The sequence below is a fragment of the Pteronotus mesoamericanus genome, unplaced genomic scaffold (genome assembly GCF_021234165.1).
Source record: "Pteronotus mesoamericanus isolate MK-2021 breed Mesoamerican mustached bat unplaced genomic scaffold, CSHL_Meso_final scaffold_705, whole genome shotgun sequence".
Classification (NCBI taxonomy): Eukaryota; Metazoa; Chordata; class Mammalia; order Chiroptera; family Mormoopidae; genus Pteronotus; species Pteronotus mesoamericanus.
The window spans coordinates 3,774,475-3,798,275 of NW_026555326.1; the positions used below are offsets into that span (position 1 = coordinate 3,774,475).

At 43.7% G+C, this 23,801-nt stretch overlaps 1 protein-coding gene across 2 annotated transcripts in view; it reads right to left on the reverse strand.

The window, feature by feature from the left end:
* The window catches only part of CR1 (complement C3b/C4b receptor 1 (Knops blood group)), a 105,217-nt gene that overhangs the window by 37,669 nt on the left and 43,747 nt on the right, over positions 1 to 23,801 (reverse strand). For both annotated transcript variants that reach the window (XM_054563480.1, XM_054563479.1), the window contains exons 12-19: positions 17,986 to 18,071; positions 14,837 to 15,232; positions 12,726 to 12,902; positions 12,531 to 12,633; positions 10,475 to 10,560; positions 8,163 to 8,381; positions 5,929 to 6,108; positions 5,274 to 5,373 (exon numbers count right to left, since the gene is read on the reverse strand). In XM_054563480.1, the coding sequence (XP_054419455.1) occupies positions 5,274 to 5,373; positions 5,929 to 6,108; positions 8,163 to 8,381; positions 10,475 to 10,560; positions 12,531 to 12,633; positions 12,726 to 12,902; positions 14,837 to 15,232; positions 17,986 to 18,071 (1,347 nt within the window). The remainder of the gene's footprint in view (positions 1 to 5,273; positions 5,374 to 5,928; positions 6,109 to 8,162; positions 8,382 to 10,474; positions 10,561 to 12,530; positions 12,634 to 12,725; positions 12,903 to 14,836; positions 15,233 to 17,985; positions 18,072 to 23,801) is intronic.

The following is a 23,801-nucleotide window of genomic DNA, read 5'->3' on the forward strand; positions in this document are numbered from 1 at the left end:
TCCAAAGAAAGGCCACAACAAGAGACAAGTAAGGTCACTACATAAAGCTATAGGGATCGATCCAACGAGAAGACATAAGCCTTGTAATCATGCATGCACTTAAGATAGGAGCATCTAAATATACAAAGGAAATGTTGGTGGACTTTGAGGGACAGATCAACAGGAATACAGTCATAGCAGGGGACTTTAAAACCCCATTGTCTTCTACGGGTATATTAAAAATCAGCAACAAAACAGTGACCTTAAACAACACACTAGATTAGATGAACCCCCCTGTAAATTGATATTTACAGGACCTTTCATCCCAAAGCAGGAGAATGTGCATCCTTCTCAAGCGCACCTGGGTCATTCTCTAACAGACCAAATGTGGAGACACAAAATAAGCCTTAACAAATTCTAAAGTTTGAACTCCTATCAAGCACTGTCTCAGAATGCAATGGCCTGAAACGAGAAATCAACTACAATAAAAACACTCAAGAAACATTCAAAGACATGGAGGCTAAATAGCATTTATTAAACCATGAATGAGTTAACAATGAGAACAAGGATGATATCAAACATTACCTGGAAACAAATGGAAATGAACACGTCACTACCCCAAATCTATGGGACACCCTGAAAGCGGTCCTGAGAGGGAAGTTCACAGCACTACAGCCTACTAAAGAAGCAAGAGAAATCTCCAACAACCTAACCCCACATGGAAAAGAAGTCAGAGAAAACAAGCAAAAAATCCCAGAGCAAGTAGACGGAAGGAAATCATAAAGATCAGACCACAAACACATGACGTAGACACTAATACAGCAAAACAATAAATCAATGAAGCTAAGAGCTGGCTTATTGAAAAGATAAACAACACTGTTGACCCTTTAACCTGACTCATGGAGAAAACAAGAGCGAGGACCCAAATAAATAAAATCAGTAAAGAAAGAAGAGCTGTAACCACTGACATCACAAAAATACAAGGGATTGTTAAAAACTTCCATGAACAACTATATGCCAACAAGTTAGATGACCTGGGTGACATGGATACATTCCTAGAAGCCAGCAATGTTTCTACAAATCAGGAAGAATCAAAAAATACGATTAGACTGAAAAACTAATGAAATTGAAGCAGCAATAGAAAAGCTCCCAGCAAATGGGAGTCTTGGTCCAGGTGGCTTCACAGGTGAATTTAATGAAACCATCAAAGAAGAGCAGGCACTGTTTCAAATTATTCCCAAAACTGAAGAATATGGGAGACTCCCAAGCTGACTCTACTAGGTTAGTACTGTTCTAATTTCAAAACCAGATAAAGTCTCTAGGAAGAAGGTAAATAATAGGCCAATATCCCTGATAAACATAGACGTTAAAGTACTAAAAAAAATATTAGAAAACTGCATCCAGCGTCCAGTATGATCATTACATAGATCATACACGATGATCAAATGGGATTTAATCTGGGGATGCAAGGTTGGAATGATATCCAGAAATCGATTAATGTGATACATCACATACACAAAATGAAGGTAACAAAATCACGCAATCATACGAACAGGCTCAGAAAAAGCACTTGATAGAATGTAGCACTGATTTGGGATGAAAAACTCTCAGCAAAGTGGGGCTAGAGAGATCCTACCTCAACATAATAAAGGCCATATAACAAAAATCTTAGGCCAACATCATACACAATACACACAAGCGGAAAGTGTTTCCCTGAAGTCTGGGAACAAGCCAGGGATGTCCACTTCCCACACTCTTGCACAACATAGTACTGGAAGTCCGAGCCACAGCAATTAGACACGAAGAAAAATGGAAAGGTATCCAAATTGGAAAAGAGGCAGCAAAATTGTCGTCATTCACAAATGACATGATATAGTACATAGAAAACACTAAATACTCCACTGAAAAGCAAAAGCTCCAATAAATGAATTTGGCGAAGGAGCAGGATATAAAATTAATATTCAGGATTTGGTGGGGCTTTTATACACAAAGAATGAACTATCAGAAAGAGAAAGTAAGAAAACAATCCTATTTACTAAGGTAACAATAAAATAAGGTACCTAGGAATAACATTAACCAAAGAAGGAAAAGACTCTACTTGGAAAACGGGAGGACGCTGAAGAATGAAATTGAGGAAACTACAAAGAAGTGGATTGGAAAAATTAACATCATTCAAACGCCCATACTTCCCAAAGCCACCTATAGATTCAATGCCATTCCTATTAAAATGCCAATGGCATATTTCACAGATCTAGAACAAGTATTCAAAAACTTATATGGAACCAAAACAGACCTCGAATAGCGTCAGCAGCCTTGACAAAGAAGAGCGAAGCTGGAGGTATCACTATACATGATATCAAGCTATACTACAGGGCCAATGGAATAAAAGCAGCCTGGCACTGGCATAAGAACGGACATATACATCAATGGAACAGAACAGAGAGCCTAGAAATCAACCCATGCCTATATGGGTATCTAATAATTCACAAAGGAGATCAGAGCATCCAATGGCGTAAACGCAGTATCTTCAATAACTGGTGCTGGGAAAACCAAACAGGGGTGTGTGAAGAATGGAACTAGACCACAGACCTGCTCTACGCACAGGAAAATCTCAAAACGGATGAAGACTTAACTGTTGGTTGTGAAAGCATAAAAATTCTAGAAGAAAACAGAGGCCGTAAAATCTCAGATGTGTCATAGTGATATGTTTGCTGATACGTATAAGACAAGGGAAACAAAAAAAAAATAAACTAATGGGACTACATCAAACTAAAAGGCTTCTTCACAGCAAAAGAAACCATCAGGAAAATGAAAAGGGAACCCACTACATGGGAGACCATACTCACCAGTGATACATAGGATAAGGTGTTGATTTCCAAAATCCTTAATGAATTCATACAACTAACACCAGGAAGACAAACAATCCAATTAAAAAATGTGCCAAGGCCCTGAATAGATACTTCTCCAAAGAAGACACAGAGAGGGCCAATACATACATGAAACGATGTGGAATGTGACTAATCACCAGAGACATGCAAACTGAGGTACAGTGAGGTGTCACCCCGCACCCACCCTCATGGCCACCATCAAGAAACCAACGAACAGCAAGGGCTGGCGAGGATGAGGAGAAAAGGGAATCCTGGTGCGCTGCTGGTGGGATGCACAGTGGCATAGCCACTGTGAAAAATGATACGGAGTTTCCTCAAAACATTAAAAATGGAACTGCCTTTTAACCCAGCGATTCCACTTGTAGACATATAATGTCAGAATTCCAAGACATCAGTTCAAGAGAATCTATGTACTCCTACGTTCACAGCGGCGTTATTTACAATAGCCAAGATTTGGGAACAGCTCAAGTGCCATCAGTAGACCAGTGGATAAAAAAGCTGTGGTATCTTGATGTACACAGTGGAAAGCTATGTGGCCATTAAAAATGTACTCTTACCTTCTGTGATTGCATGGATGGGCTTGGAGATCATCCTGCCAGGTAAATTAAGGCATCAGAGAGAGACAAACACCATGTACTCTCACATATATGTGGAGTCTAATGAACAAAACAAACTTACCAACAAAATAGAAAGGAGAGGCGTGGATACATGGACCAGACTGACAGCTGACAGCGGGGAGTGCGAGGGGGGCTGGATAAAAGAACTTGAAGGGAAAGTCAAAGAACGTATGGGAAACCCATAGACGCAGACTGCGGTGTGGTGCTGGCCAGAGGGAAGGCGGGGCGGGCTCTGGGCGGAGGTCCACAAGGGGGGCGGGTGGGGACATTGTAGTAGTGTCAACATTAAAATTAAAAAGTTATGGAAACTTTATACAGCTGTATAACTATCTGTATAAATTTAGTTGTATGAATTAGCAGTAGAAAGTTAGTTGTAAAAATAAAATGATGTATTTTAAGGTTAAAAATACATAAACCAGATAATTGTCTAAAAGTTTTCCTTATCTCTTGGAAGTAATTCTGCTGTGTTATAGGAAACTCTGACTTTTCTAATTGGTCTGTCTCCATTTTCTTCCGTGACTTGTCCTACGCTCAGTGGTTTGCTGTTTCATACCGTAGACAAGCTCGCCTTGTTCAGTAATGCCAGACGAAGAGGGCACCTACAGGGTGTTTACCGAGTATACTGAAAAATGCTCAGAGAAAGAGCGAAGTATGTAGACTTGCTCTAATTTTACTTTGTCGGACTGTATGTCCTGTGGTCTTCCCGGCCTAGGGTGGCAAGTACGTTTGGCGGAGACCGTAAGCGACTTTTTGGTGCCCGCTGCGGCGTGCGTTTAGCCCAGATTCTCGGATGGGCTCAGCTGCTCACACAGAGAGCGCAGTCAAGAATCCACTGTGTGCTCAGCAGCAAGGCAGGCACCCAGGGCAGGACCTCCGCCCAGTACACACCTTGTGACTGACATTTTCACAGGGGCTCTGTTATAGGGCTGAATGGTGTTCTGCAGAAAGGTATGTTAAGAGTCCAAAACCCCAAGCCCCACGAACAGGACCTTATTTGGAATAGGGTATTTGAAGATGTAATCCAGTCAATATGAGGCCATTAGGTTGGAATAGGGTTTTTGAGGTGTAATCCAGTCAATATGAGGCCATTAGGTTCGTCCTAAACCCACAGGACTGGCATCCTTCTAAAGAGACAGAATTTTGACATAGATCCATACGGAGAGGAGAAATGCTATGTGAGGACACAGGCGCTATGGGAAGACAGACATGGGGAGACAGAGGCAGAAGTGGGAAGTGGCAGCCACGTGCCCAGGAAGGACTGCGACTACCAGGAGGTGGCAGAGGCACGGAGCGACCCCCCGTGAGGCTTTGGAGGGATCATGTTTGCCAGCCCCTTAACTCTGAACTTCCAGACTCCTAAACTTCCTGAGAAGTAGTTCCTGTTGTCCAAGCCCCCAGTCTCTGGTGTTTTGTTGTGGCAGCCCTAGCAAACTAACAGTGCATTTACTTTTAAGATTCGTTCTCTCACACAATGCCTTCCCTCTGTTCCCGCAACGTCCACTCTCAGCAGGGCTGTTTTTATGGTTTTACTACGCTCTTCCCGCATTTGCTTCCTTCGCCCTGGTGAGTACCTCATTTTTTTTTTTATGCACTGCCTTGGTTTCCAACAAGGTTACAGATTTCCTCCTGAGTCCTATCACACCTTTGTTCATTTCAATCAGAAATGGAACACCTAGGTTCAGGCTTTTAACCAGCAGACGGTTATAGTCTCGTCTCCTTTCCGCCATGTGACGAAACGGTAGTACGGCCATTCTGCAGATCTGAATCAGAGATGTCACTGCCAACTCACCCTGTATTACAGGAAAAGTTAATTCTGGATCCAAAGTGGGTGTCTGTGTCTATGTGTACCATGCCATTCATTGGATCTGGAGGAGTTGGACACACTTTACCTATGGGAAGAAACAGAATTCTGGAGCCAGGTAGAGTACTCTGAGCTTTTGCAGTGCAAAAGGTCCCAACCTCACTGTAGCTTACTAACAAGTACATGCAATTCTGAAGCTTCCCCCGATTTTTGACTGACCAGTCCCCTCAGAACAGGCCACCCACAAAGCACCATGTTAGAAGGACCTCTCATCCAGACCTGTCCTATCTCTACCTCAAATTTCTCATCAAAATGTAAAGGGTAATCATGGCTTTATAGCATACTCGTATGAAATTTTACTTCCTACCTGGTTATTCAAGCAAATTATGTCTCCTTTCATTTCTTCCCTGTGTAAAATGCTTCCCCGCCCCCCCCTCCACAAGTACTTCTTGGAAAGTCTCATGAAATGCACATTTCAACAAATAATCGGGAATGACCTACAACACCACCTCTTACGTCCACTTATGTGGACACGTAGAAAAAAAAAAGTTTTTTATCTCAATAATTTAAACAAACTAAATAAGATCCTACGGATAATTTGTCAGACATAGGGAAAAAACCCTCCAATGCAGGGTGTACTCACGTTTACAGGCATCCTTGGCACTTGACCACTCCAGGTTGTCTTGACATCTGATGGAGAATGACCTCCGAATGTACCCCGGGAGGCATTCATACGTTAATGATGTCCCGACAGGAAACTCAGACCCGTTCGTTTGGGTCTTCAGCTTAGCAAAATGAAAATGGCCTGGGTCATTACAGTATCCTAGCAAACAAGACATCAAGAATATCAGACTTAACACAGAGAAACCCAAGGACTTTATATCTCTATGCCGTTAGATTTGATGCCAGGACCAAAGAAATTTCAGTTCCGGAGAGAGAATTTCCGTGTAACCTTGCGGGTGGGGAGCTCCATCATTAGCACATGCCCATTAGAAAATATACTATCTGAAAGGGCGTTCCACCATTTGGTCACTTTGCTCATATAATTTACTGTACAAGACAGCTTCGATTCAACTTCTCCCATTTTTTCCTGGGAAAGAGCTCTCCTGCCTGGGTTCCACCATTCCTGTCCAATTTCCTTGATGTTCTGTGCATCAAACCGCAACAGAGTTGGGGTCACAAGCATGAATGGAGGACTCAAGGTATTTCTTGACACTAGCAAGCTGCCAACAATCTTGCAGGCCTGGCTTGTAAGCAAGCCACTTCAACACCAGGAGGGAACAGATCGCATCACCTTAATAGCAAAGAAACAAACAAGGGAACCTGCACTCATTATCGTAAGGAAACATCATCTGAAGTGTATATTGAATTAAATTCTAGCTTTAGCTCCATGACCCTATGGCTTATTAGCTCAGGCCTCACGTTGGATTCAAATATATCACTCCCCAAAAGCACATATGCTTGGAAAAATAGAAATCATTTCCACTTGGTTTTGACAACACCTTCTCTTTCAGCTTCTCTTTCAGCTTCTCTTTCAGCTGTCCTTTACCTCCCTTCCAATTATTTATTCAAATAGTAATTGTTATACCACAGCCAATTCTGTACCCAGAGCTTCATCGGCTGGAAGATTTGCAAACCAATTTCTGACCTCTTCAAAATTATTTAATAAGTTTTCTCTACATAAGAAATGTAGAGAAAAATGCACAACACTGTACTTGAACAACAACAAAAAGATTTTTAAAAAACTGGCTGATTTTCAAGGTTTTCCATGGGATATTTGTTTCTCTGTATGGGTCTTTGACTTTTATCTTCGAGCTGAACTATTAGCTCTACTAGCTTCCAGTTCAAAGCATCCCCGTCAGGACTGAAATTCACCACTAAAGACAAAGCACACACGAAGATGGCCTGGATGGTCTCCGGCCTAACAGTCTGGATGAGTAAACTGGGGGTGCCATCTCAGATAGGGGTCTGAACAAGAAGAAAGTCACAGCACTGAATCAATTGTCTCTCACTATTGATTCGGTCAGTACGGACTAGACTTCTACATTGGTAAAGACTTCTACGTTGGCACTCATAAGCGTCCCTGAAATTGAAGCCACGGTGAAGGGGGAGGACAGCGAGCGCAAAAATGACTTCTGACACTCTAGCACTTGGTCCTTTTCCTTTCGGGATCGTTCTTTTCTCTCCGTTTTTCTCAGTGGTCGGTGTGTACCCTCAGGACTAGGGTCCTTTCTCCAATTCACTCTCTCCTACAGACTTCACTTCCTGAAGATGGATGTCTAAGGGGACAAGGGTGTCTTAGGAAACCTGCTCCAGACCTCAGAACTACACACTCCCTTTACTTTGCATTTTCCTTAGGGCTCAACTTCCCTTGCTCTTCTTTTCCACTGAAGGGAGAAGAATTCAACGACTAAAGTTACTGGAGGCAAAGGAGCAAATAGGCTTTATTTTAATTTACAACTTAGCCCAAACTGGCTTAAGGACTCCATGCTGTTTGTCTGCAATGTAATTAACAGCGATTTTGCCTGGCTTTGTATTCCCCCGGCCTGTGCTTGCCCTCAAACCTGTAGATGTCATAACTCATGTTCGTTAAGGTCCTGAAGCATTTGCTTTCAATTCCTATGGTTTGACAACATTTGCCTTTGAATTCCAGTCAGAATGAAAACCACCATCCACCACATCCCCCTCCGTTTCCCAGCTCTGGAGAAGCAAGGGTCATCAGAACCTTATATGCTGACATATCCCAAAATCATTTATTACTGATGGAGCATTTACTTGTGTCCCTGCACAAATAAACAGGATGCTGTAATTACAGGCTTTTGGGATTCTGTCTTAGGTGTTCTGGACCCATCCAGGATGTGGGTAGCGTGCGCTAACCTGGAGGTCCACAGCGAGGGGCAGGGCCGCTCCACATCCCGTTCCCGTGACCGTCACTGGTGCAGCGGATGGTGCTCTCCCCAATGAGATCGAACGTCGCCCCTCTGTCTGCGTGGTGGTCACACAGGTAAGTTACTTCTTTTCCATAAGGAAAGATTTCCAGAGATTTTCCTGTGTGTCTTCCATTAAGGATATCGGGGGGATCTGGACATAAGATTCCTGGAAAGAAGGCGAAAGCTGTTACGTTTCATGGGGGAGTTTGCTCCAGAGCCGTTCCATAGTCACGGGGTGTTAGAGTTGCTGCTACCTAAAGCATTTATGACAGCGTGTCTTTGGGGTAGGCCTTTGATGAGATGAGTCAAATGATGTAAGATCTCAATCCCAGTTTTCATTGAAAGAGTACAAAAAAGAATATGCTTATCTTGAGTCTTCTTGACAGTTAAGTCTTCTGCATAAGGGAAACTTTACACACTTCAATTCAGTTCCAAAACTTTAAAAGAAAACTCCTGTACAAGTATTTTAACTTTATTAAAAATCTGTAGAAGAAAATCATCCCTTTGGAGGGTTACTCATTCAACTACTTAATAAATATTACTTGAGCACTTATTCTGTGCCAGGCACTTATCTGGGCCCTGGGATGCAGCACAGATAAAGCCACTGTCCTCCAAGGAGCTTACATTCGTGAGAAACGTTTCTACAACGTATCCATGGGTACTACTCACCTTAAAGATACAGAACCTTTCCTTGCTTACTTACTTATACTGGTTGTCCTCTTGATTATGACAGAGTGCTGACCCAACAAACTGAAGCTTCATTGGTCATTGTGATAATCCTAAGCAATTCAGGATGCTTTGTTTGTTACAATGTAAGGATCTGTTCATGCTTTAATTTTCTTCTGTATTTAGGCAAGGCACAAATAGCTACTCCTCTCTAGTACATGCTTGTCTGTGTCAAACAGTCCCCTCCTCGGTACTAATTGGCATTTCTAACCAGGCTTAGGGTTTGGAAGAAGCTACTTCAAATTCTAAGAGTCATGAGAAATAAGAAAGACAGTTCAGTCAATACCTGAGCTCTCATACACGTCAGTAGGCCAGCCACTTGTTATGTCTCATCAAGAAACACTGGGTGCTACAGGTAGCAGGCATCTACGTGTAAGTGACTCTCATGTGTTTCATTATAAAAAGTACATTTGATGTCTGAGTACATTTGTAGCAAAATACACATTGTAGTAATATTTTATACATACATATGTATATACGTATTCTGATTTTTAAGATCAAAAGGTGACGCAAAATCTTCTCTTCAAATGGGCAGTGTATAAATGGGCAGAATAGGAGAACTTGGTATTGACATCGCAGAATCATTTCTTAAGTCATCTGTTACTTCTGATCCGTCAACATAATTTATTCACGTATGCATTTTGAGAGCTTGAGGAATCTTAAAGTGCTTACCCTCTGTAACGTTGCTCCTCTCTTTCCCGCATTCTGGCCTTTCTCTGCTCTGCCATACGTATAACATTTGTTTGTTTATTGTATTTCCTGACCATCTCCACACTTGGGTATAAATAACATGGGGAGAGGGAATCCACTTGCTCACAGTTCTAACACCAGAGCTCAGAAGAGCATGAAGTACATAGTACGTACTCAGTAACTACTTGTGGGAATGACTGAATTTTTTTCTCAGTAGAGACAGACTCATTGATAGAGAATGGGTTGACAGGTTTGGGCAGATGGTTCGGGGGCTGGAGGGATGGAGCTAAAAAGAAAGGGAACTTATGGACCAGGACAAGTGTGGTGATTGCAGGGCCCTGGGGGAAAGGAGGAGGGATTAATGGTAATAAAAATACAATAAAAAAGAACTATTAAAATACAAAATGAAAGCGGTGATATGCATCAAAAGTAAAAAAATGTTACCTACTTATATGTTAGAAAAGAAATAGAAAAATCATACAGGGATTGCATCCTGGTGGTAGAAAAAATGAAAAAGAAAGAATTAGGAAATGAAGGAACACAGAAACTCGTCAGCGCTTCCCATTGTTTAATCTCTCCTGACCTAAAGGTAAAGCAGGATATTTCACATAGAACACAGAATTTTTCAAAATGACAGAGGCAGAGCAAACGCATCCCAAAACACAGGATGCACAGCAAAGTACATGACAACAAATTAATCACAAGTTAATACTCATAAAGTCAGCAGCTATTTCACAATAATTCAGGTTAAAAAAATAGGAGACCCACACATGGGTGGCCGTAGGTCAAAATACTAACCAGGTCAAGGGGGGATTGGTCTAAGGTGTTTCTCCTTCTACTCACGTTCACACACAGGGACGCTGCTATTCCAACGGCTCTCCATCCCGACCAAGACACAGTGACTAGCAGGGCTGCCTTTTAGGTGGAATCTAAGGAAGCAAAAGGTAGCGAGTAGGTGAGCTGGTTTAGCCAAAACGCCATTCATTAGCAATCTGTAGCCCTGCCGAAAATCATAGCGTCTGAACCCAGCAGGTGGCAGGGGCCTGGGGGCCACTCCAAGCTGGACAAATCACAGCCTCCAGGAAGGGAGAGCAGGAAAGCACTGTCAGTTGGCCACGTAGCGTGGAGTCCCAGCCTTCAAGAAGGCACTCATAGCATAGCCGCCATCTCCTTGATCCTGGCCCCAGACTCTGAGAAGTGAATCTCTAGCTGTTTGTTCTAAGACAAACCTCCTCAATCTACTCATTGTCCTTACGGGAAACTCAGTCTCCTAACGCAACAGCCTCCGAATTCTGATACTGAAAGAGCGAGTGGAACAGCTCCCACTTTGGATTGAAAAAGAGGATCACTGGAAAGAGATGGAAGACTGTTCTTCTGTCTCTACATCTGTGATGGCTGGGAAGGAGGCTCACAACAGCATGTTGGTCCATGGGAGAGTAGGTGTGAACGCTCTAGGGGAAAAGGAAAGGACATCGGAGGTGTCCTTGTTTGAAATCATCCGGAATTCTAAATGTTCTGTGGGACCCTGACGGTTCCTAAACCTTGTCGGAATTGGCACTGGGAGCTGGCCAGGATTCTTGGGAACATTCTGAGCAGGCGCTTTACTGCTCACACTTGATCCTCCCCATGGGGAGATGTGCACACTGCGAAGAGCATCGGATTCACAGGGACAAGTTCAGGACCTTACGGAAAACATCACGTCAGCCACCATGCTCACCATACAGCGCTCTTGGCCCATCACCCACCAGAAGATTTATGATTAGCTTGACATGCATATTCTTACATTTTTGCCTCTGTAACAAGTTTCAGTTTTGACGGTTAAAGGAATGACTGAAATACTTCTTCAATAATCTTACTTATTTTAATAAGCTTTCTGTTTACATATCAAACTGTTCTGGGGACTCTTCAAATTACTTTTATTCTTCTCTGCTTAGAAAATATGTTTTTTCCACTCAGTGTGTGGCATACATGAGTTCTGTCCAGAAGGCATCCAGCCTTGTAACATGGAAAATAGAGACATTTAGTAAAGAAGCTACAAGGTACAAGGAACATTGTACATGAGACTGTGATGCATCAGTCCCCTTCCAAGGAGGCACCTTGGGACCTCACACAGTTCCCCCGATTGCCATGAGCTGCCCTGACATTTTCTCTTGAATCTCATTGATGGTCTGAACTCTTTTCCCTTTCAAAGGTGATTTTAGCTTTGGGAAAAGCCAGAAGTCGCAGGGCGCCAAATCTGGGCTGTAGGGGTGGCAGAGACACTTGGGTGATGCGATGTTTCGTCAAAACCCTGCAAGACGCACGAGCGGGCACATTGTCATGGTGAAGCTGCCCATCACCAGTTGCCCATAGCTGCGGCCTTCTGCATCATCCAAATACTTTTCGCAGAGCAATCCTCAAGCTTAATGGAAAATTTGATGCAGATTTGTCACTCTTCTTGCTCAGTCATTTTGAATGAGATGGCCACACAGGACGCATGCTCACTCAGCAGCGCCGATCACCCGCACCGACTAGCACAGTGAAGTTGTCACTGCTCATGCATGCCCATTCCGGCCACTCACCTTGGCTGTCTGGGAGCATCGTGTCGCGCGATCTGTGCTCATTGTATTTAGAGTGGTTGGGCCTTTTCGGGACAGATCTCATATACTCATAACCAGTCATTGTATTTGTCTTTACACATGCCATTTAATATAGGTCCCATTTTCCCCTTCAGATCTCATATTATTATTTTCACCTGTTTCTTACTGTTAACTTTTCCTACATGCTTTCAAACTTTAATCCTCCCAGTTTGTTTGTTTCTTTCTTTGTTTGTTTCTTTGGTCACACCAAACCTTCCCTTTTTGAATTAAATTCCAAACCTAGTTTCAGTCTCCAGAAGGCCAGGCAAGCTCACACTCACCCCTCATCACAAACGAAGGACACTTTTGCCCCAAGCTCGAGACTGAGTGGAAAGAGCACACGGCCATTGGGGAGTGGGTCCCGGAAGTCAGCACATGATTTCACTGGAGGAAAAGGAAAACAGAGATCGATGACACAGGTATGTGGAGAAGAAGCCCCGAGCTAAACCTATCAAACCAGACAAGAGCGTATGTACCTGCACATCTGGGGGCTGCGGGGCTCCAGTCCCCCTGGGGCGTACAGCGCAGAGAGGCAGCCCCTCTGAGGTCGTAGCCGGGCTCACAGCTGTAGAACACTTCCTGCCCGGGGGAAAAGTTGGCCTTGTCGCTTAGGGTGCGCTTACCATGCAGGATTGCTGGAGGCGGCTGGCACACTGGGGAAAGAGAACCAAGTGCTGTTAATTGTGATGATCACTTTTCCTCAGTGGCCAACTAGCCAACAGAATCATGAGTATAAGTCTATGTATTTTTTAAAAAACCTGGCAGACTAACACCGTCATTTTATTAAAAGCAATGAGACGGACCGAGAAAGAGATGGATTTGTTGTTCCACCCACCCATTAGTGCACTCATGGTCGCTTCTTGTGTGTGCCTTGACCAGGGACTGAACCTGCAACCCTGATGTATGGGGATGATGCTCTAATGATCTGAGCTATCTCACCGGGCCTTGAAGGATTTTTTTTATCTTCATACTGCTTTCTAGAAAAGCATCACCAATTTATACTCCACCTTCTAGGCAATAAAGAATGCTTGTGCCCAAGTCTCATCTAACAGATTGGCCAATCACTGACCACACGCTGGTACAACAAAGAGGACTCGCATCTTTCCTCATCGCCTTCCAACTCCTCTTTCAGCGGTCCCCTGACATGGCTTGGAGAATTCTGACTGCTTTACGCTCCACATAGCAGGTGCCGCCTAGTCACTCAGTTGATGGCGATGAAAAGAGGGCAACCGTTGAAATGAATAATCTAAAAAAATTGCACAGCCCTCATGAAGAGAGTGCATATTGCAGGCAGCATATTGTAACTGATGCTCTGGCGTCACATTAAGCAGCTGGTTTAGCTCAGTGCTAATGCACTTGAGTAGCAAAGAAATCACATGAAACTGTAGTAAAATGAAAAAGCACTTCATTTCGGTTTAGAGAAGGTCAGTTCCATTCTCTGGACTTCAGCTTTCTCAGGTGTAAATCGGGATTGGACTGGAGTAAATGACTTTGGAAATACTCTGAGGCTCTAAAACCCATGTTCAGGGCTCCTACCGGTGCCTCCCTCAATTAACAATGCACAGTGAGGTGACACTAAGTGCTGTGCCGACTACCGTTCTGTGAACTCACAGCATCACATCTCTGCATTCTCCTTGACGGTTGGGGCTGGAAGCCTGCAAACTACAATTGCCTATCTTCCTTGCCAGCTGGGTTGTGGTTAGACTTCGTCAACTGGTGGAATATGTAGCAAATTAAAACGCAGAAAGATGACAGGGGCCGTTCTTCTGGAGGAGGCTCGGGAAGCAGCCGCGTTGACGGTCCTTGCTGGGCAGTGGCAACTTCACTTCCTGCAAAGCCACGGCTGTGGCTCCAGGACCTCAGCTGCACCCTGGAGGCCCCAGCAGGGCTGGAGGGGAAGATGCTCAGTGACAGTTTCAGCAGTGAGTGCAGGTACGTGTCTGCTGGTCCAGGCAGGACAGTAGCCTCCTGCACTCTGCAAACAGCCTTCCTCCTTTAGCTCTTCCTGCCTTTCCAACATCCTCCTTAGTAAGTGTCCTACTTACTATCTGTATGAAATCCCCCTCTCCGTGAAATATCTAGAGTGGCTTTTGATTTCCATGACTCTGCGGTCAGGCCAACTTGGATTTCAGCCTTTACTCAATGACTTAGTATCTGCTTCATCTGGGAAAGTTTCCTAACCTCTCTGAGACTCGTTTTTCTGGGTACTTCATGCAGAGCACGGTAACTATGACATAGCATTGTTTTCGGGCTGTATTATGGTGCCCCAACAGAAAAGTCACTCAATTTGAATTAGCGATGATTTTACTCAGCTTAACTGGTATATTAGGTGACATGTGCAGAGAACTTCTTTTTATAAGAATCCTAAGGGAACTTCACATTCCGTGCCCATAGTTAGCTTTGTTTCTCACCTTGAACACTCACATGCACGAACATATATAGACACACCTTTATTTCACGCTCCATGCTAAGCACCTTGACTCACTCTGCTCACCACGCACCTTCCCGCCAGAACAGGCACCACTCCCCCGTTCCTCCCGCGGCTCGGGTCCCCTGCGGGCCCCTTCGGAGCCTCAGTCAGACTCACCGCGGAGGCAGCTGGGCAACTCCGGCTCCCATCTGTTCTGGGCCTGGCATCGCACGCTGGAGGGCCCTTTCAGCACAAAGCCAGGCTGACACCTGAACCTCACGACTTCATTTAAGGGGAAGAAGCTTCTGTTCTCGGACTCCCTTATTCCGTTTTCAACGTCTGGAGGCGAGCATGTATTAGGTACGAGGCACTGAGGCGGAGGGCCGCTCCAGGTGCCGGAATGATTGTCTTCGCTGGTGCAGCGTATTGACTTCTCGCCCACGAGGACAAACTTTGGCCTTCTCGTTCCAGAAATGCAGTGATAGGTCACCACCGTTCCGTAGGGAAAGTACTCTCTGTTGATGTTATTGTAATCTCCGTGGGCGATGGCTGGGGGTGGTCTACAATAGATAACTTAAAAGGGGACAAGTTACAGAAAACCTCAATTTCTTAGAAGTTACAGTTATACATTCTGGTAATCAGTGTTTTAAGAAACCCACTTTACCACATGTGACTATTCACAACACTTCTGCTCTTGTCGAATCTTTTCTAATGTACAGACATGTTTTTGCACAACTGTAGTTTCAGTGATCACAATACGATGGCTTCTGCCCTTCTCAATGAACATTATTTCAGTAAATGTGTCCAATATCCTAAGTGTCTCATTTTAAGGGAGAATGTTTTATGTTATTTCACTGTAATTAACTCAGTTCTCATTGTATAGAAGGCATTTGGCTTCATTCAATGGCTCAGTAGTACGATGTAGCACGCAGTAGGGCATCTTTATCAAAGAAATAAAAACACAATCTCTGGACAACTAATAAAAAAGAGATAGAGCACAAATACAAAATATTATACATGACACAATAATCACAGATTCAGAAGTAAAGAAAATAGCTGAACATGTGTTCTGGACTACGCTAATTATTCTGAAAATGTGAATATTAGAGATAGAGAGATATTTTGCCAGTACACTGACTCAGGACAATGGAGACTGGAGAAGTGGGGAAAATGTATCAAAATTCTACTCCTAAAAAGATACAAAAGCACAGATATTTTGTGGACAAATTAAACCTAATCTAAGTATCAATTATTTCTAGGCATTTTAAAGTGTTCCAAAGCATACGACATATTTCCATCATTTTTCAAAGGTATACGGTAACGTGGAACCATATTTATTTATTCATTTATTTTTATTTTGAAACAATGCTTAAGAAGATAGACATTTCTTGTAGACAATTTACAAAATATTACTGAAAATTATCTTTAAGTCCGTTACCTAGAAAGAACCACTGTTGACTCTTTAACGTGTAATCTTTAAAACACACACACACACACACACACACACACACACACACACACACAACACCCCACGTGTTTTCTACACTATCTTTGTTCTCGTAATAATAGTTCAGTGTAAGAAGGTACTTCCTAATTTCATTTCAAAGACCTGTGTCTCTGGGGTAATGCATTCTGGTGTATTTTAAACTTTTTTTTTCTTGCAGAACACATGTCTTATCCTTTCAATTTTTCCCAATGTGTGTATGTTTATTTAGTTGTAAATAATATGCATATACAACGTACCAATGTGTGCTGTGCTTTGAAAACAGAGAAATAAATCATATATAAAGAATATCTATACAGCAGGCTCCTAAACTGATAGCTACCGTGCTTCTTAAGTAGGTGGGACAGCCGAAGCGTAAGAAAACACATCTAAGGAAATGTGTGGGCAATTTATTTTAAAGTTGCCTCATTTCCATTTCTCTCCTCTATTTGCTTACTTTCTTTTGTCCCTTCACTTCAGAAAACAGTGGAAATTTCAGATATGTAGTTTATTGGCTCCCCGTGTAATTTGGGTGATAATAGTGATCAAATACGTAGGCTAGACATCACTTGCTATACGGATTCTTTTTTTCTTTCTCTCTCTCTCTTTGGATCTAGACAGACCTCTAGGCAAGAGATTCCTATAGAAATAAAGAGTTTTAGATTTCATTGGCTTTAGGACTTTTTCTTGTAATTATAATTTTTTTTAGGATTTATGTCCTTAGTTTTGTTTTCTGTTTTGATCAAAAGTGACTAAAATAGTTAATCGTCAATAGGAATACTTAAATTATGGGATAATACCAGGATTCAAAATCTTATCACAAAGAAATTTAAAAGTTTATAATGCAAACAGTCTCTGAGGGAGACTGAATTTTGGAAGTGAATGGTGAAGGCCTCAATAAATATCTTGTATTTTCTAAAATGAAGCAATACTAAAAAACAAACAAACAGACAGACAAGCAGAAATTTTTAAAGCACAAAATAAAACTAAATATAATCAGAACTGGTGCTTTCTTCCCAATTTCCCAAAGTTCGTCTCACGCCTGTTGGAAGTCCTTATTTCTGAAACATTGAAATATGATCAGCATTTACATTGCTCTGACCTTTCCACTATCACAAACAATAATGGAGGTAAACATTTGTGTAGGAATGTCCTTGCAAAAATCATGGTAATTAGTTTTTAAAGAATAAATCATAAAATGTCAAACTGCTTAATGGAAAGCATGAATACAATGAAGGGTCAATACCTGTCGTGTACTGGCTTTCTCGCAAGGCTGTCCCCATTTATCCCACCAGTATTTGGGTTTGAGTGTGCTGATTTCTTCACGTTATCACCAAAGCCCGGGGAATGTAGCCTCTTTATATTCTGTGCTAATTTGTGAATGCTCACTCCTCTTACCACCCAAAGGGTAGGAAGCTCCTATTCCAAACCACTCACAGGACGACCGCATGCCATGCCAGGGCTCAAAGCGCAAGGAGGAAGGGAGAGAGCCACCGCTTCACCCTGTGACCTGATGCTGCGAGATGGCAGAGGGGAAGCTGGGCTACTTTCACGAGCTTTGTATTTGCTTACTTTGCTGAAGAGAATGCTCTGCAAGTTGGGAAATGTTCAACCCAAAAAGAGGAAGTAGGGGCTGTCTTAAATAAATTATACACCACGATAAGGAAAAACCAGAAGGAACGAGAAGCTTGGAACGTTGTGAGCACTTTTCAGCATGCAGCTATTCTCTTTCAAATGTTGGAAGAGTATCACTACCAAGAGGGATGAGACGGGTTCTTGGTGATTCTAGGGGTGCAATGCTGGCATTAACCGGTGGGATAGATAGGAAGACATCTTAACTCACTTTCACAGAGTGGTGGCTCCGTCTCCCAAGTGACAGTGTTACCTGAGATGATGCATCTGGCCGACGGCTGACCAATGAGATGAAACCTAAAGGCAAAAAGTGACACTTATTCCACCCACCTCCCATCAACTCCCTCACAGCACGCATACGAGGCAGACTGGACAGAGTGCAATCTACGGGACGTCTAAGGACAAGCCTCAGCTGCACTTGTTTTACCGGGGTTTTCTTCTTGCTCTTTCCCTATCCTCTAACGACTGCAAGGGCTATTTCATCATTATTTCCCATGGCAATGCTCTGTGTCTTCACTTTGGGCGTCCTTGTGGATTATACCGGGTACCAAAATAAAACAATCCCTCTGCAGACCCGTTTGATGATTGACTTCTTAAATTCTGTATATTTTCTCATATTATTACTGCCATTTTCAAGTGTTTGCATTTTCCTGATACGCACATATAACGAACACTGTTGTGTCATCGTAACTTAGGCATGGTTCTTGTAAAGGCCATCATATGGGATGCTTTTGATCCTTTTGAAAAGCCTTCGTCTTTTGACAAGAAGATGAAATTATTCAGGTGTGCTGAATTAAATGGCATGGGTTAAAGTTATATATCCAATTTTTATTCCATTAGAAATTTCATTTCATGTGTGCATCTGGGATATATACACAACACATGAATATTGAAACCTGTTTGCTCAATTTCAGTGTCATCAAAAGAAGCATACTTTGCCCATTCCCTGTTAATATGTCTAGCATGGATTGTCTTGGTCTCTCCCATTTTCAAGTTTTTTGCATACGTTTTGCAACCTTAGAGATTGGTACCAAGTTATCACGAGATTGCGAAGTTTCACTTTTGAACAATTAGCTCTCTCATTCCATTTAGTGTCTTAACTTTGCTGAAAACATTTGACCATGCTTCCTAAAAGTTTTGTGTCTTTTTTTTGTTGTTCCAAATTTTCTACATCACGGATATTATTTTTGTACTTCATCATTTATTTCAACAAAAAATGATTTCTAGACCTCCTTTATTTTTCTCATCTGTTTCTCAGCAGTTTCTTTTGCACGTTGTAGAGTTTATTAATTTCCCTTTGGAATTATTGAAGCGATTAAAATTTCTTTCTTTCTTTTTATTCTTCTCTTTCTTAAATAAATTTATTGGGGAGGCATTGGTTAAAAAGATCTGTAGGTTTCAAGGGTACAATTCTATAATACATCATCTGTATTTTGCAATGAATGTTTGCATCGCAATCAAATCTTCAACCCTGAAATACAGATGTTTTCCTAGTGATGGGTAGGCATGGCTTATCATTTTCCTTTTTAAGTTTTTGTTATCTGTATTTTTAATCCTCATACTGTCTGTCTTGCACATAGCTTCTCTTTGGACTTCTTCTTTATTCTTTTTCACTGAATTCTGAGAGAACTTGACTATTGTTTTCTTTCTGAACTATTTTACGCAATATTCGATGTGTTTATCACACATGTTCTTTCAGTATGGCAACTGTGCTTTTCATTCATGTGCAAACATTCTCAATTTTCAACTAGTTTTACAGAAGCAGTGTGCCACTGAACCTTATAAAAAGTATAAACAGGAGTAGGTTTCAGGGCGGCTACAGAGCAGGTGGAAGCTGTACCCAGCTGCTCCTGGCGCCATCTAAATAGACAGCTGAATTACGAGCCATCAACCTGAACGGCCAACTGAAGGCCAGCTGATCTGAAATAGTATCACCAAGGACGACAGAAGAGGCCCCAGAGAGAGTGCAGAGAAGGGCTGTGACTCGGAAAACAGTAGCCCGTGCACTCAGACTCGGCGGCGGCCGAGAAGCCAGAGAGATAACCTGGCTGCGAAACTCACTCCGCTGCAAGTGTGTGTGTGTGTGGGGGGCGGGGGTCAACCCGGTGCAGGGAACCCCAACCCAGAGCAAGGGAGACAGGAGCAGGAGCCCACGAGGCACCTGGTGGTCACACTCAGCGGGGATTCAGTCCCCTGAAAGGCTCGGACCGCACCCTCCCAGGGAAGACCCCTCCTACTGCCTCAGCCCCAGCCTGGGGAGTGCACAGCCCCGCCTCTGACAGCGGGCAGGCCACGTCGCCACCTTGGGTCCTGTGGAGGCGTCTGCTGCCTACACCCAGAAGTGACTTTAAGGGCGACTTTTTAGTGGCGATGCCTTTGGAGGAGACCCAGACAAGGGCCACACTGTGTTGGCTCGGGAAAGAAGGGCAGTCCACCCCGCCTGGAGCACACAGCCAGTGGCCCTGCCCTCACGTGCTGAGTCATTCAGCTGGCCACGTGTGCCAGTGTAGCGGCACAGGGGCCCACGCAGCGGGGTTCCGCGTCACAGGGGGGAGCCATGCAGAGCTCGGACATTCGGCCCCGTCCAGCTGGGTGCGGCGGCACAGGGAGGCTGCACAGAGCTGGGACTGTCTGCCCTGTCCGGCAGTGTGCAGCCGTTGGAGTGCCACACCGGGCCGGAACTTTCAGCCCCATCCTGTTTAGTGCAGAAACACGGGGGACTGGGGAGCTGGGTGGAGCTGGGATTTTCACAGTGTGTCTCTTCTCTCAGTGTCTTCTGTCTGGGAGCGAGACGGGCAAGTGCTGCATGGCTGCCTGGCTACATTGTTAGGAGGCAAATGCAGTCTCCACTGCTAGTTCAGCCAGTGCCACCCTGAGAAGGGGAAGAAGTGCCTCCCCTGTTCTAAAGGACTGTAGACAATACCCATAAGGAGAGACCACCTGAATCGGCCCTGCCCAGTCGTGGACAAGCCTGCCAGGGGAAGTTCCATGGGGGGAAGGTAGAGTTGTTCAGTGCAGGACCATTCAAAGGATGAGACCCTCAGCGGGTACTGCTTTGGATCAGGACAAAGCACTGAGCCTTCTCCTAAGGGTTAGCCTGGTATCATCCCCATGGGGGACCCTCCTGATCTATCCCCCTGAGCCCAGGGTGACTGAGCATTCCCCTAGAGGGTACAGCTGGCTGCTCCCAAAGTGAAACTGCAATGAACCCCCTTGGGAAATGAGAGGTGGACACTTGGCAGAGACTGAGGGGCTTGGCTTTGAAACAGGGGACGCTTTCCCCTCACTGAGTGCCCAACCGCATGAGCCCTAGGTGGGAGACCCTCTCCCAAGGGTGTCCAACCCGCAGCTCATGGGCTGGACTCATCCCAGCGTGGCTATGGATGCGGCCCAACACAAAATCGTACATTTACTTAACACCATTTCTTTGCTCATCAGTTTTCACTAGTGTTTGTGTATTCAGTGTGTGGCCCAACACAACTCTTCTTCCAGAGTTGCCCAGAGACACCTAAAGTTTGGACAGCCCTGCCCGCCCTGTCCCCTCGACTCCAGTGGCACTGCCATACCGTGCTTTCCACCTCTGCAAGTGGCTATGGAGATGCCCTGGCCTGGGCTCATCTTGCAGTCTGTCTTTGGAAGGCTCTGGAGGAGGACCAGGCAAGCTGAAGGGGAGGGGAAGGAGCTAACAATTACATGCGGACCTCAGGAGGCTCAGTGCTTTTACAGATCTGACCCAAGCTCTAAGCTGGAGGAAGCCGACTCTCTTACACAGACTGGCCCACCCGATGCACACCCTGGCCCAGGAGATGCAGACACGGGACAACAGTGTGGTACCTACAGACAGGTAGCCCAAGGCCTGTTACACACAACACCTGACCGTGACCTGTACCGGAACCCCACCCTAGTAAACCCAGAACCAACACCACCAGTTTAGAACTTCGTATCACACCGGAGCTCAACCCAACTAGTCTCAAAACTGGCACACCGAAAGGATACTCTGGCACGCCTCAGACTCTACGGGGGACAACTCTGCCTTGGGGGGCAGCCCCTGCACAGCATCTCACACAGGTTGATCGAGCTTTCCCCTTAGAGTAACATAGCCCGAAGGATTAACTCGACCCACAAAAGGCCAACATCACTGAAGCCTCAAATACAATAGGAGATGCCCCTAACGCACGAGACACATTCCAGGAGCACAGAGATCGAGGGACCTGGAAGACTGTGCCACTGAATCCCACAAGACACTTTATCAAAAAGCCATCTTAGTAGGTTTAGGGGTCGTAGCAGATCTCAGTAAGAAACAGAGACAACATGGGGAGGCAAGGAAAATACCTGAAATGAAAGAACAAGAGAACTCCCAAGAAAAAGAATTAAATAAAATGAATGAAATGAAAGCAACCCAAATACCTGATGAAGAGTTTCAAACAATAGTTAGAGCTTTGTTCAAGGACCTTAGGAAAAGGATGGATGATGTCACTGAGAACTTAGAGAAAGAGATAGTGAGCTTTAAATGTAACGGGGAACCATAACAAAGAACCAGTCAGAACTGAACAATACACTAGAGGGAATCAACAACAGGTTATATGAAGCAGAGGATCAAATCAGTGAATTAGAGGAAGAGAGAACAAACAGTAAGCACCCAAGCAGAGCATCAAAAGGAAAGTTAAAATAAATAAAGTCGACGAATCTTCTGGGACAATATCAAGCAGAACAACTTACATAACATAAGGTTACCATAAAGTGAAGAGAGGGAGCCAGGGATAAGGAGCCTGTGTGAAGAAATAATGGTACAAAATATCCCTAGCTGGGTGATGAAAAATATTACACAGTTTCAGGATGTACAACGCCCCATTCAAGATAAATGCAAGAAGACCCCCATCAAGACACAGGATAATTACTATGGCAAAGTTTATGACACAGAGAATTGCAAGGGCAGCAACGGAGAGTTACTTACCTACGGGAACAATGCCATCAGCCCGTCCATTGATTTCTGAACAGAAACCCATAGCCCAAAGAATTGGCGTTAAGTATTCAGTGATGAATTCAAGGACCTGCAACCAAGACTACTTTATCCAGAAAAGCTATCATTTAATTGAAGGTGGAATGAAGACCTTGAGAGACAGGAGGGAAAGGGGAAAGAGTTCATTACCACCAAACCAGTATTGCAAGAAATGGTAAAGGGACAGCTTTAAGAAGAAATAAGGAGAAAAACATAGGCATTACAGAGAAAATGGCAATAAAGATACCTGTCAATAATAGGCTTAAATGTAAATGGATTAAATGCTCCAGTCAAAAGACAGAGGGTAGCTGGATTAATAAGAAAACTTGAGCCGTACATATGCTGTCCGGAAGAGACTCACTTCAGAACAAGATGTTCACACAGGCTGGAAGGGAAGGGATTGAAAATCTATTCCATGCAAGTGGGAATGAAGAAAAAAAGAAAGCTGTGGTAGCCATCAGAAAAAATACATGTCCAAAGAAAGGCCACAAAAAGAGACAAGTAAGGTCACTACATAAAGCTATAGGGATCGATCCAACGAGAAGACATAAGCCTTGTAATCATGCATGCACTTAAGATAGGAGCATCTAAATATACAAAGGAAATGTTGGTGGACTTTGAGGGACAGATCAACAGGAATACAGTCATAGCAGGGGACTTTAAAACCCCATTGTCTTCTACGGGTATATTAAAAATCAGCAACAAAACAGTGACCTTAAACAACACACTAGATTAGATGAACCCCCTGTAAATTGATATTTACAGGACCTTTCATCCCAAAGCAGGAGAATGTGCATCCTTCTCAAGCGCACCTGGGTCATTCTCTAACAGACCAAATGTGGAGACACAAAATAAGCCTTAACAAATTCTAAAGTTTGAACTCCTAGCAAGCACTGTCTCAGAATGCAATGGCCTGAAACGAGAAATCAACTACAATAAAAACACTCAAGAAACATTCAAAGACATGGAGGCTAAATAGCATTTATTAAACCATGAATGAGTTAACAATGAGAACAAGGATGATATCA